A 12,959-nucleotide genomic window follows, 5' to 3' on the forward strand; every position below is an offset into this window, starting at 1 on the left:
AATAGGCACTCAGTAAATACCTATTACAGAAAATTAAATATCTCTTAACATTTTATTCTATTCGATTTCTACTTTTTACCATTATTTGAACCAGAAAGTTAATTTTAAATTTTCTTTAAACTTTTTTGAGGTTTGATACATTTTGCTAGTAAAAATTGGTAGGTATCCTATTAACATAGAATATTTTTTGTTTTCTTTTTTGGTGATTATCTAGATCTTTTTAAAAAAATAACAAAACAAGACAAATCACTCTTAACTTTGAACTAGAAATAAGGAGAGAGTGAAAAAAAAAAGGAGAGAGAGGAAGAAGGGAAGGTAGAGAGATTCCTTAGATTGCTGATGGAAACATTGCCCACAAATCCTTGATTTAGAGGCCATGTGAGATCCTGGTGGTAGGGAAGGCCCACTTAAGGGATCCTCTCATGTTCCAGAGTTGCATTATGAGTCTCCATGGTAGAGTGTGCTCTCTGATCAACTGGACTTTGCTGCAGGATGGGTGTGAATGAACCAGGAGTGTGAACATTAAGATCAAACTTTATTTCACCCAGAAACAGAATGATAAAATGGCATTCTTCTCCATTGCCATTCTATCCCATCTTCTTGCTCTTCCATTCAGGGTTGCTGACAGGATGCTGGGCTATTGTGCGAGACGTGGAGATTTTGCCCACTGGTCAAGAGGCCTCACTCTTAGATGTTGGCTGTGTCCCTGCCTCCCGAGGTCGGCCCTTGTACACGCAGGGTCTTAGTTGCTTCTGTAAGTATAGTAAAATTCTGTTAATATGGTGTTATCATTCAACAGAAGCAACCAGTTGACAAGATGAGGCTTGTTCCTGACATCATTGGTTCTTTATTGAAAAGTACAGATAATGTTTGAAATGGAATAAAAACTCAGAGGCTCAAATGCATCCAATAACTTGAAGTAGCAGTGGCACATGCCTCCACAAGCAACTGTAGCTGTTTAAAGCCCTGTCCTGTTTCACTAGCCAGAACACAGCAGTAATTATGAAATGCATACTTCCCTCATATTAGAAACAATTAAAGACCATCATATTGTCCCTTTTTTGTAAAAATCAGCGCTCTTCAATGCCCTAGCTAAAGATGATTTGATAATAAGTTGTGGCTAGAGAGGCATTTCCTCATAAAATTTCTGAATAAATTTTCTGCCACATCTTATGATATTCCCTTCTCAATTATAAAAAAAGATTTCCTTCTATGTCACTACTCCTGCTTTTCATTGTTATCATTAAACTCAGAGCTGCTAAAAACTGAAGATTGCTCATTCTAGCCTCAACAGCAAATAAACAAACAGAAAACTCCTATTTCAAAGCCTTGTTGCAAAGAGTAGTTAATGAGTAAATAGAATTTGCTGACTTCTGAGAAACACTCTGATTCAGAAAGAGAATTATCAGAATAGCTTTGTGAAGTGGGAGTAACTATTTGATATGACTAGCCCGTTTGGAAACAGAAAGTCAATTAGTTTACTTCCCCCTGTCCTCCCTTTGGCCAGTCTGTCTTTCTTGTTGTCCTTCTTTGACCTCTGGTAGCTTTTATTATTATTTTTGCCCTATTAAGAAGTTTAACATTCAGTCTCTTGACTTTCCTTCTTTTCACATATGTTCAGAGACCAGATGCCACCGTTTATTCAGAATGGCAAGAATCTATGTATGAAAGTCGATGACATCCATTCTAAGGTACATATTTGTTATTAGAAAAGCAAGTTGCAGTAGGCCACAAGGCACATTTGTTTGTCCATTTTCTGTGCTAGCTAAGAAAACTTGTGAGGAAGATTCAGAAAGTCTGTAGAATCCTGCACACAGTTTTGTGTTGTTCATAGAAATTGATGGTGTCCCCATTGGGAGTCTCACCACTTCTCTCTAGGCTGTTTGAAGCTTCATGGTTTTTGGTGCATTATATCAGGGTATGTGGACAATGGTTAAAGGGGATGGTGAATTATTAAAGAAACACCCATGGCTGCATACATTAATATAAAGCATCAGAGAGATTGAAATCATGAAATTCTTTTGTTGCCACAGTTGGATTCATTCCATTAACTGGCTTCCAGGGGCGTCCAGGACACTTGCAGGAAGTTGTTTCTGGGAAATCAGTTATCTTTCTGGGAAGTCAGATATCAGGTTAAATGAAAGGCTATTGGGCTCTATCTGGATTTCAGGGATCCAAGAATCATCATTCTCTGTGGGAGTTGGTGGTGTATTAGTCATCATAGCTGCAGTGAGATCTAAGTCCTGAAATTCAGGAAAGGGAACTTCTACACCTGACTGGGCTAGGGAGGGGAGGGGTATTGGCCCTTCTGTCTTCTCTTGTGTCTCTGTAGATATAGTACTTTCTTCAGAAGAACTTGTTCTCCAACCATTGTGCTTTCTATTCTGTTTTCCTTTATTTTTATGTTTTTCATGGCCATGACCTTGCTCATATTTATGTCTATGTGCTAGGCCATATTACCTTTTCTTTTTTTTTGAGCTTTAGTTGTTTTTATTTTTTAAAAAATGGAGTAGGATATTGAATCAAATGATATCATGTATGTAAAAAACAGAACTCTTAATTATTATACAACAAGAAAACAAATAATCTTATATAATATAAGCATTGTATGCTAATTAGACTGGACGTCCTTCCGGATGGCCTTTCAGAAGAAGCTGGGGCTGTGAAGGAAGCCCGGGTCCTGGTGCCAGAGGGAAGCTGGTGCGTGCATCAGGCCCCTAGTGTTGAATATATAAACTATGCCTAACACAATTTCTGACACATATTGGGTTCTCAATAGATGTTGGGAGGATGAAAAAAATGTGAAGGAGAAAGAGTAGGAGAAGGCAGATGTAATGTTAAATGACTTTGGCATTTACATGAGACAGAACAGATCTGTGACCTTAACTAATCAAAGTATTGTTTTCTCATGTGCAAGATCATATCCGTTTTTGTGCACATGGCCTTGATCATGCTCATTTTCATGGCCATGGCCAAAGCCATATTTTATTTGCTTTTCATGGCCCCAGCCATGGTCATGAATGATTCCTTGTTCTTTTTCTGAATCCTGCTCTTGACCTTGAATTGGTGCCATGGAAGTGTGGGGTGGACTTACAGTTGTTCCTTCTTTTGTTTCCGCCACTTGTACTGATCAGAAAGGTGAAAAACCTGGAGGTCTTTTTAGCAATGTGGTCTAACCAGGAAATATTAAAATGAATGGATTACTGTGGAAACCACACTCTCAATGAAGAAAGAAAGGACTGAGACCTGGCAATGTTAACTTGGTTTACAATGGAGCAAGTCTTTAGCCAGGTTTTAAATACTATGTTAATATTGCAAAAAAGATGAGAATGAATATCTTTTCCTCTTTTGATTGATTTTATAATTTGTGGATATTTCTTAATAATACTCTCTAAACTTGAGAGGTTTTTCTTCATCTGGAAAAATTGGGAGTTTGAACTACATAATACCATGGCACATTATTTATTAATTGATACTAATTCTATTAGCACAATTACAGTTTTTATACCAAAAGACCCCAAATGGCTTTGTGGACTGAATATATATGCAGCATGTGCCCACAATTACTTTTTTGGGATGAAACACATTAGGACATATTCACAAGCTTGAAATGCAGCCTTTGTATAACGTCTGTGTTAGAGTACATATATACCTATACAGGGCAAAAATCTAAATCAGAAAAAAAGAAAGACAAGAGGCAACTCGCTTTGAAGATCTGGATGATTTCTATCTACATTTCACTACTGGTGAGAACAGGATGCTGGAGGCAGTGTCAGTGGTGCAAAAAGCATGGTCTTTTGCGTCAAATAAGCCAGAGCCTAGTTGTTAGCATCATGTGAACACGGATGACTCTGGTTTGACCTACACTTGCATCCGTGCACCACTAGCTTCACTTTTCTCATCTCTAAAATAGGAATAACAGCAGCACCTGCCTCAGAGAGTTGTCAAGAGAAAAATATGTGTGAAGCCCTCAGTACAGTGCCTGGGACAGAGCAAGCACTTGATCATGTTACTACCCACTTCAGGATCTCATCATCTTTGTAATTTTTAGTGTCTCATCCTTAACAATGGGAAAAGTCTTACTTACCTCCCAAGATTCTCTTAAGAATTGGAAAAGATGATACAAGCTAATGCTTCTCACACTTGAATGTGGGTATGAAACCCTGGGGACCATGTTAAAATGCAGATTTGGATTCAATTGAAGTGGAGTGGGGTTTAAGATCTGTATTTCTCCCAAGTCCCTTGGATGGAGGCAGATGCCAGAGAAGCCTCTGAGGCATGTCTTAAAGCCCCAGAGCTAGTATTAGCTCTGCAAGGCAGGGGCTGCCCTTCATTAAGAGAGAGCCTCCTGAAGGATGGGACACTGACGATGGGTGAGAAGTGATTAGGGGACTGACTGTTGTTTTCCTTTCTAGACATAAAAAGAAAGGTCAGCACAGAAATGTGAGAGTTCTCTCCATTCTAAAAAGATAGTCCCCCAATTCATTTAAAATTGTGGTTCATTTTCAACCCCCAAATAGGACATTGCAGAATGAGCAAAATTTACCCAAGCTGACTAATTAGAATCATACCTTTCCTGGTGATTGACATTCGAAAGTAGAGTCAATTCTATTCTTCTCACCTACTGGATAGTAAACATCAAAAGTGCATCTTAGACTTGCCTATCAGTGAAAACAAAAGTCAAAAGAGAAAAGTGTTATTCATGAAATACTTATACAAGTATAAAATATCAAGTAGATATCCAGGGAATAACTAGAGAGTTGCATGACTACTTACTCCATGTTTTTTGATCTCACAACTTTCGCTCAACTCTTCATGTCTTTGCTTGGAACATGTGGTTTCCCTGGCTGTGAACTCAATAAAATATTTGAATCCATTCACCACCTGGAAAATTAATTAACACAAAGTAGAACCTCCTTTAATATTATATAATAAATGAAATGTTTTTACCCTAAGGGATCTTAGGGGAGAATATTAAAATTTTAATTATACACTGCTCAAATGAAAGGTATACAAATAAAGTACAAATGTTTGATAATTAACGTTTAGTTTGTATGCATGTGTAAAATATTTGGCTATTGGTTGGTCTTGTTTCCTTAAAAGGAAACAAGGCTACAATTTTTATTTTATACTTTCTGAGTTTTATTATTCAACAACATTCAAGCGCTCAAGTAATAGAATCTAAGAAGAGTAGGAAGAAAAATTTAAACATTTTCTTTAAGTATGCCTTATTGTCATGCCAAGACCTGAATCAGAGAAATACCGAGTTAGTGTCACTACAGAAATTGTGGGTTAAATTTTGTGATTAGGAAAAGTCTTTGGATTTTGTAGTTTGCCTCTCTTAATTGTTTTATATTAAGAAACAGTTTTAGTCTCTATCAATAGTTTTTTAAAATGGATTTTTAGAGGGACAGGAAGGAAGAGGGAGAGAGAGAAACACCGATCAGCTGCCTCCTGCAGGCCCTTTACTTGGGATCAAGCTCTCAATCTGGGCATGTGCCCTTACTAGGAATTGAATCCACAAACTTTTGGTGCTCAGGGCATTGTTCAACCAACTGAGTGACACTGGCCAGTACTGTAGCAAAAGTTTTAATCTTTATATATACAATGCTGTGTCCACAATGAATATTTCGTGGCCCAATTTATTTATTTTCATATAAAAGAGGCACATTTTATTTATTTAAAATATTAAACTCATGCTTTTTAAAATGCACTGACTTCAATAAAATTGCACATATGGCTTTTTAAAAGTCATTTCAAAATGCCATATCTTACATCTCTTACACCTAAAAAATATACTCGGTAAAAAGTGACTTTAAATTGTGTGTTAACAAGTTATTTGATATGGCGAATTTCTAGTACAAGTTATTCAATACTTGATTCTAGTATCTAAATGTGTGTGTGTGTGTGTGTGTGTGTGTGTGTGTGTAAAAGAATACATGAATATATCAGTTGACCTAGAGAGATGACTATTATTTTTAAAAATGAAGTTACAGCCCTGGTTGGTGTGGCTCAATTCATTGAGTGTCATCCCATGCACCAAAGGGTCCTGAGTTTGATTCTCAGTCCAGGCACATGCCCAAGTTGTGGGTTTAATCCCAGGTGGGGTGGGAGGGTATGAAGGAGACAGCAGATTAATGGTTCTCTCTCCTCCCTTCTTTTCTCTCTAAAATCAATAAAAGTGTATTAAGAAATAAAATAATTAAGTCACACGGTAATAGTAGAATCTCGTTTGAAAAAGCCAAAGCACAATAGTCTTCCCTTTCTCTGTGTTTTTTAAAGGCATGGAAATCGTGTGGCGGGAGGAAGAGAGCAGGAGAACAGAGTCATAGGAGGAGCTAAGCTCCCCTCTACTTTTTCTGGCATTGTTCTGCTAGGTAAACATGGTTACATTTTTAAGAAAAATCTGATACTTAACTTTTAAGACTCCAGGTATAGGTGTAAATGGGGAGGAAGTTTCTAAGAGGGTTATAGGGTCTATATTTTGGTGATCGTAAATTTTCTTGCTCATTTCAGAATATATCTTAATCCAATTTTCCGTAGTAACAATAATGTTGATCACAGTAATGTTGCCTAAGAAACTTGACAATATGTGACACAAACCACAACTGATGGCTCAACTCTATTCAGGGATAAGAAGAAGGAATTAAATAGATGTAAATCTCCCATTTGAGGGCCTCATGATGGCATCTATGTTGCCGTTATTATCAGGTGTCATTCTTAACAAAAGTCTTCCCTGCTCAAACCCATCCTGCTCAACCTTTTTTTTAAAGTAGAGATAACCACATAACAAAATAAATTCCAAATGTATTAACAATTTAAATTAAATCAATAAACTCAGGGGAGACAAGATGGCGGCGGAATAGGTGGACGCATCCCAAGGCTTGTCCGGGAGCAAATAGAATGAGCAGCTGAAACGAATAACATCCACCCGGAATTGGCGAAGGAGACTCAGCTGGTGAGACAGTTTGTAGCCGGGAAGGGCAGAGTTCCCCTGGAAAGGTAAAAACCAGGGATCTGGGCAGAAACGTTTGCCAGATCTCTGAACCCAGAGGGTCAGAGGGAAACCGCGCAGCACACAGCCACGTCCCTTGGGACAGGCACAGCCTCTGACTGGGAAAAAAGATCCGCAGGACTGTTGGCGCCGGGGGATTTGAGATCTGGGTGCCATAATTACAGAGGACTGAGCCCAGAGGGAGCAGCCTGAAGCACTGACCAGACCATGCAGTGCCGGTAGGAGAGGAGCTTACAGAGACTCAGCATTCCCCGTTTCTGTGGCCAGCGTTTGTTTATATTTTTCACTGAACCCTGTTCATAGGACATTTCAGATACAGACACTCACCCGTGCTGAGGAGCAGGAGAAGGTGGGGACAAGTGGAATCTGGGGAGAGGCTGGGGAAAGAAGGGGGTCCAGGAGAGGTGGCAGTGAGTTGAATGCTTAGTCACGCCTGAGTCCAGGACCTGGGCAGCCATTTTCTACTGAAGCTATAACCCCTCCCTCCAGTCTCCAGGCAAGGAATACAGCCACACCCAGATTCCACCCTGAATGGTACGAAGGATTTAAAAAATCTGATTAGTCCCTGGGAGTTAACAGGGTCTGGCCCAGCCCTGGGCAAACTACGGCCTGCGGGCCGGATCCGGCCCATTTGAAATGAATAAAACTAAAAAAAAAAAAAGACCGTACCCTTTTATGTAATGATGTTTACTTTGAATTTATATTAGTTCACACAAACACTCCATCCATGCTTTTGTTCTGGCCCTCCGGTCCAGTTTAAGAACCCATTGTGGCCCTCGAGTCAAAAAGTTTGCCCACCCCTGCTCTAACCCCTGAGCCACATCTGCCAGGGCCTTACTGTGTTTAGACACTGTTTGAGGCAACTCACAAATACCAACTCAAATCGTGACTAATTTATTTGACTGAGTATGTGTTTGTCTTACGACCTAGTGACTCAACGAGGCCAGCTCTTCTTCAGAGGCCTCGCCTTTTTGAAGGGGAGAGTTGATGTAACTGAGAGCCCAGCCTCACCTCCACCCAGGGTGCCCTCAGGTAACACCTGGGACTCTACAGCCACCCCTGACAGGGACCTGCTACCTCGACTGTGCTCCCACTGTCAACGAGTCTCCAGCCACCCCAGGCACAGGTTACTGTGAGTTCTGAAGCATGCACCCCTCTGACCAGCCCAACGCTTCAGTCCAGGGCACTGCAACCATGTGAGCAGCTGACACGTGAGCAGCACGTTCCTGTCCAAGGAGCATCAGCCCCGTGAGCAGCCTGCCCCGGGCCTAAGAGCAGCAGCCTCATGTGGCCTGCCCCTGTCGAAGGAGCAGCAGCTGTGTGAGTGGCCCGCTCCCCCATCCAAGGAGCAGCAACCACACAAGCAGCCCAACCTGTCCAAGGAGCAGCAGCCGCATGAGCAGTCTGCCTACGTCTGAGGAGCGGCAGCCCTGTGTAGCACGCCCCCATCTGAGGAGCAGCAGTTGTGCACAGACCACACCCTGCACAAGTCCGAGGAGCAGCAGCTGTGCAAGCATCTTGCCCTCGTCCCAGCAGCAGCAGCCACACGAGCAGCCTGCCCAATCCGATGGAGCAGCACCTGTGTGAGCAGCCCACCCCAAATCTGAGGAGCAGCAATTCTGTGAGCAGCCTGTCCCCATTTGAGGAGCAGCAGCATCCCACCCCGGTCCGAGGAGCAGCAGCCACATGAGCAAACCGCCCATGTCCGAGGAGTGGCAGCCCTGCGCAGCACGCACTGGTCCGAGGAGCAGAGCCACAAACAGCCTGCACCTGTCCAACGAGCAGCAGCCGGGTGAGTTGCTTGTCCCCATCTGAGGATGAGCAGCCATGCATGCAGCTCACTCCCATCCAAAGAGCAGGAGCCGCGTGAGCAGGCCACCCCCGTCCAAGGAGCAGCAGCCTTGCAATCAACCTGCCCATGTCCAAGGAGCAGAAGCCCCACAAGCAGCCCACAACAACAGAGAAACAACAGCAGCATGCAGCCAGCCCCCATCCAAGGAACAGCAGCCGTGTGAGCAGTCCGCCCCAGTTCAAGGAGTAGCAGCTGTGTGGGTAGCCAGCCCCCATCCAAGGAACAGCAGCCATGTGAGCAGTCCGCCCCAGTTCAAGGAGTAGCAGCTGTGTGAGTAGCCCTCCCCATCCAAGGAACAGCAGCCTCGTGATCAGCACACTCTCTGTCTGAGGAACAGCAGCTGTGTGAGAAGCCTCCCACCACCAGCCAGAGGAACCACCATGGCTGTGATCAGCACCCGCCAGAGGAGTTGCTGCCAACTGAGGAGCAGCTGATACCACAACCGCCCGAGAAGCAACCGCAGCCCGAGGAGCCACTGCCACCCAGAATGACTCAACATCTAGATCTGTCAGTGAGATCAAACATGGGTAGACAAAAAAAAAAAAACCCAAAGGAAAGAAAAGGAGCAATTGCCAGAAAAGCAGCTAAGTGAAACAGAGGCATGCAACATGTCAGAAAAAAGATTCAGAATAAGAGTCCCAGAGTGCATAAACCGGATGGAGAAAAAAATCAACAACTTATGCAAGAATCAAGAAAAAATGGATGAAAAAATCAATAACCACAATGGCATAATATTAGAAATAAACTACAATAAAAACAACCCAAAACACTCAAACACTTGGAAACTTAATAACATGTTATTAAATATTGATTGGGTTACCAATGAGATCAAATAAGAAATTAAAAACATCCTGGGAACTAATGACAATGAGAACACAACAATCTAAAACCTATGGGACTCAATGAAAGCAGTCCTGAGAGGGAAGTTTATAGCTCTGCAGGCCTACTTCAAAAAACAAGAAAAAATTGTAGTAAATCATCTAACTCTACATCTCAAAGAATTAGAAAGAGAGCAACAAGAAAAGCCCAGAGTGAGCAGAAGGAAGGAGATAATAAAGATTAGAGCAGAAATAAATGACATAGAGACCAAAAAAACAATACAGAAAATCAATGAAACCAAGAGCTGGTTCTTTGAAAGGATAAACAAGATCGACAAACCTCTAGCCAGGCTCACCAAAAAGCAAAGAGAGAGGACCCAAATAAACAAAATCAGAAACGATAGAGGCGAAATAACAACAGACCCCACAGAAATACAAATGATTGTTAAAAAATACTATGGACAGCTCTACTCCAACAAACTAGACAACCTGGAGGAAATGGACAAATTCCTAGAAAAATACAACATTCCAAAACTCAATCAGGAAGAATCTAAAAACCTCAATAGGCCAATAACTATGGAAGAAATTGAAGCAGTCATCAAAAAGCTTCCAGCAAACAAAAGCCCAGGACCAGACGGCTTCACAGGGGAGTTTTACCAAACATTCAAGGAAGAACTAAAACCTATCCTCCTCAGACTACTACAAAAAATCCAAGAGGAAGGAACACTTCCAAGCTCATTCTATGAAGCCAGCATCACCCTAATACCAAAACCAGGTAAAGACAACACAATGAAAGAGAATTACAGGCCAATATCCCTCATGAACATAGATGCCAAAATACTCAACAAAATCTTAGCAAATCGGATCCAGCAGTACATCAGAAAGATCATACACCATGACCAAGTAGGATTTATCCCAGGGATGCAAGGATGGTACAATATCCGCAAATCAATAAACGTGATACATCACATAAACAAATTGAAGGAAAAAAACCACATAGTCATATCAATTGATGCAGAAAAAGCATTTGACAAAATTCAACACCCATTTTTGATAAAAACTCTCAGCAAGGTGGGAATAGAAGGATCATACCTCAACATAATAAAAGCCATATATGACAAACCCACAGCCAACATCATACTCAATGGACAAAAACTAACACCATTTCCCCTAAAAACAGGAACAAGACAGGGATGCCCACTCTCACCACTCCTGTTCGACATAGTACTGGAAGTATTAGCCATTGCAATTAGACAAGAAGAAGAAATAAAAGGCATCCAAATTGGAAAAGAGGAAGTAAAACTGTCCTTATTTGCAGATGACATGATATTATACTTAAAAAACCCTAAAGACTCCATCAAAAAACTATTAGACTTAATAAAAGAATTCGGCAATGTAGCAGGATACAGAATTAACGCCAAGAAATCTATGGCATTTCTATACACCAATAGTGAACTTGCAGAAAGAGAGACTAAAAAAGCAATCCCATTTACCATCTCACCAAAAAAATTAAGCTACCTAGGAATAAACTTAACTAAAGAGGTAAAAGACCTCTACTCAGAAAACTACAGGACGTTGAAAAAAGAGATAGAGGAAGACATAAAGAGATGGAAGAACATACCATGTTCTTGGATTGGTAGAATCAACATCATTAAAATGTCCATACTGCCCAAAGCAATCTATAAATTCAACGCACTTCCCATTAAAATACCAACGGCATATTTCACAGACCTAGAACGAACTCTCCAAAAATTCATCTGGAACAAAAAACGACCCCGAATAGCTGCAGCGATCCTGAGAAAGAAGAAAGTAGGTGGGATCTCAATACCAGATATCAAGCTGTATTACAAAGCCACTGTTCTCAAAACTGCCTGGTACTGGCACAAGAACAGACATATAGATCAATGGAATAGAATAGAGAGCCCAGAAATCAGCCCCAACCAATACGCTCAATTAATATTTGACAAAGGAGGCAAGAACATACAATGGAGTCAAGACAGTCTCTTCAATAAATGGTGCTGGGAAAATTGGACAGATACATGCAAGAAAATGAAACTAGACCACCAACTTACACCATACACAAAAATAAACTCAAAATGGATAAAGGACTTAAATATACGACCGGAAACCATAAAAATACTAGAAGAATCCAAAGGCAACAAAATCTCAGACCTATGCCGAAGCAATTTCTTCACCGATACAGATCCTAGGGCATTGGAAACTAAAGAGAAAATAAACAAATGGGACTACATCAAAATAAAAAGTTTCTGCACAGCAAAAGAAACCATCAACAAAACAACAAGAAAGCCCACTACATGGGAGAACATATTTGCCAACATTATATCTGATAAGGGCCTAATCTCCAACATTTATAGGGAACTCATACAACTTAACAAAAGGAAGATAAACAATCCAATCAAAAAATGGGCAAAGGACCTAAATAGACACCTTTCAAAAGAGGACATTCAGAAAGCCAAGAGACATATGAAAACATGCTCAAAGTCGCTAATCATCCGAGAGATGCAAATCAAAACAACAATGAGGTACCATCTCACACCTGTCAGAATGGCTATCATCAACAAATCAACAAACGACAAGTGCTGGAGAGGATGTGGAGAAAAAGGAACACTTGTGCACTGCTGGTGGGAATGCAGACTGGTGCAGCCACTATGGAAGACAGTATGGAGTTTCCTCAAAAAACTGGAAATGGAACTCCCATTTGACCCTGTGATCCCACTTCTAGGAATATATCCCAAGAAACCAAAAACACCAATCAGAAAGGATATATGCACCCCTATGTTCATAGCAGCACAATTCACCATAGCTAAGATTTGGAAACAGCCTAAGTGCCCATCAGTAGATGAATGGATTAGAAAACTGTGGTACATCTACACGATGGAATACTATGCTGCTGTAAAAAAGAAGGAACTCTTACCATTTGCAACAGCATGTTCACCATAGCTAAGATCTGGAAACAGCCTAAGTGCCCATCAGCAGGTGAATGGATTAGAAAACTGTGGTACATCTACATGATGGAATACTATGCTGTTGTAGAAAAGAAGGAATTCTTACCATTTGCAACAGCCTGGATAGAACTGGAGATCATTATGCTATGTGAAACAAGCCAGTCAATGAAAGAAAAATACCACATGATCTCACTCATTTATAGATAATTAAGACCATTATAAAGTGATGAACAAAAATAGATACAGAGGCAGAGCAACATCAAACAGACTGTCAAACTACAACGGGAAGGCCGGGGAGGTTTGGGGGG

General features: G+C 41.0%; 1 protein-coding gene across 1 annotated transcript in view; it reads right to left on the reverse strand.

Moving 5' to 3' along the window:
* Positions 1 to 618: 618 nt before the first annotated feature.
* The window catches only part of LOC102244857 (T-kininogen 2-like), a 16,834-nt gene continuing 4,493 nt past the window's right edge, over positions 619 to 12,959 (reverse strand). Inside the window, exons 3-5 of the mRNA XM_005853255.2 lie at positions 4,777 to 4,884; positions 4,572 to 4,661; positions 619 to 752 (exon numbers count right to left, since the gene is read on the reverse strand). Coding sequence (XP_005853317.2) covers positions 672 to 752; positions 4,572 to 4,661; positions 4,777 to 4,884 — 279 coding nt within the window. The 3' untranslated portion in view covers positions 619 to 671. The remainder of the gene's footprint in view (positions 753 to 4,571; positions 4,662 to 4,776; positions 4,885 to 12,959) is intronic.

This window comes from Myotis brandtii, unplaced genomic scaffold, assembly GCF_000412655.1.
Source record: "Myotis brandtii unplaced genomic scaffold, ASM41265v1 scaffold1019, whole genome shotgun sequence".
Taxonomy (NCBI): Eukaryota; Metazoa; Chordata; class Mammalia; order Chiroptera; family Vespertilionidae; genus Myotis; species Myotis brandtii.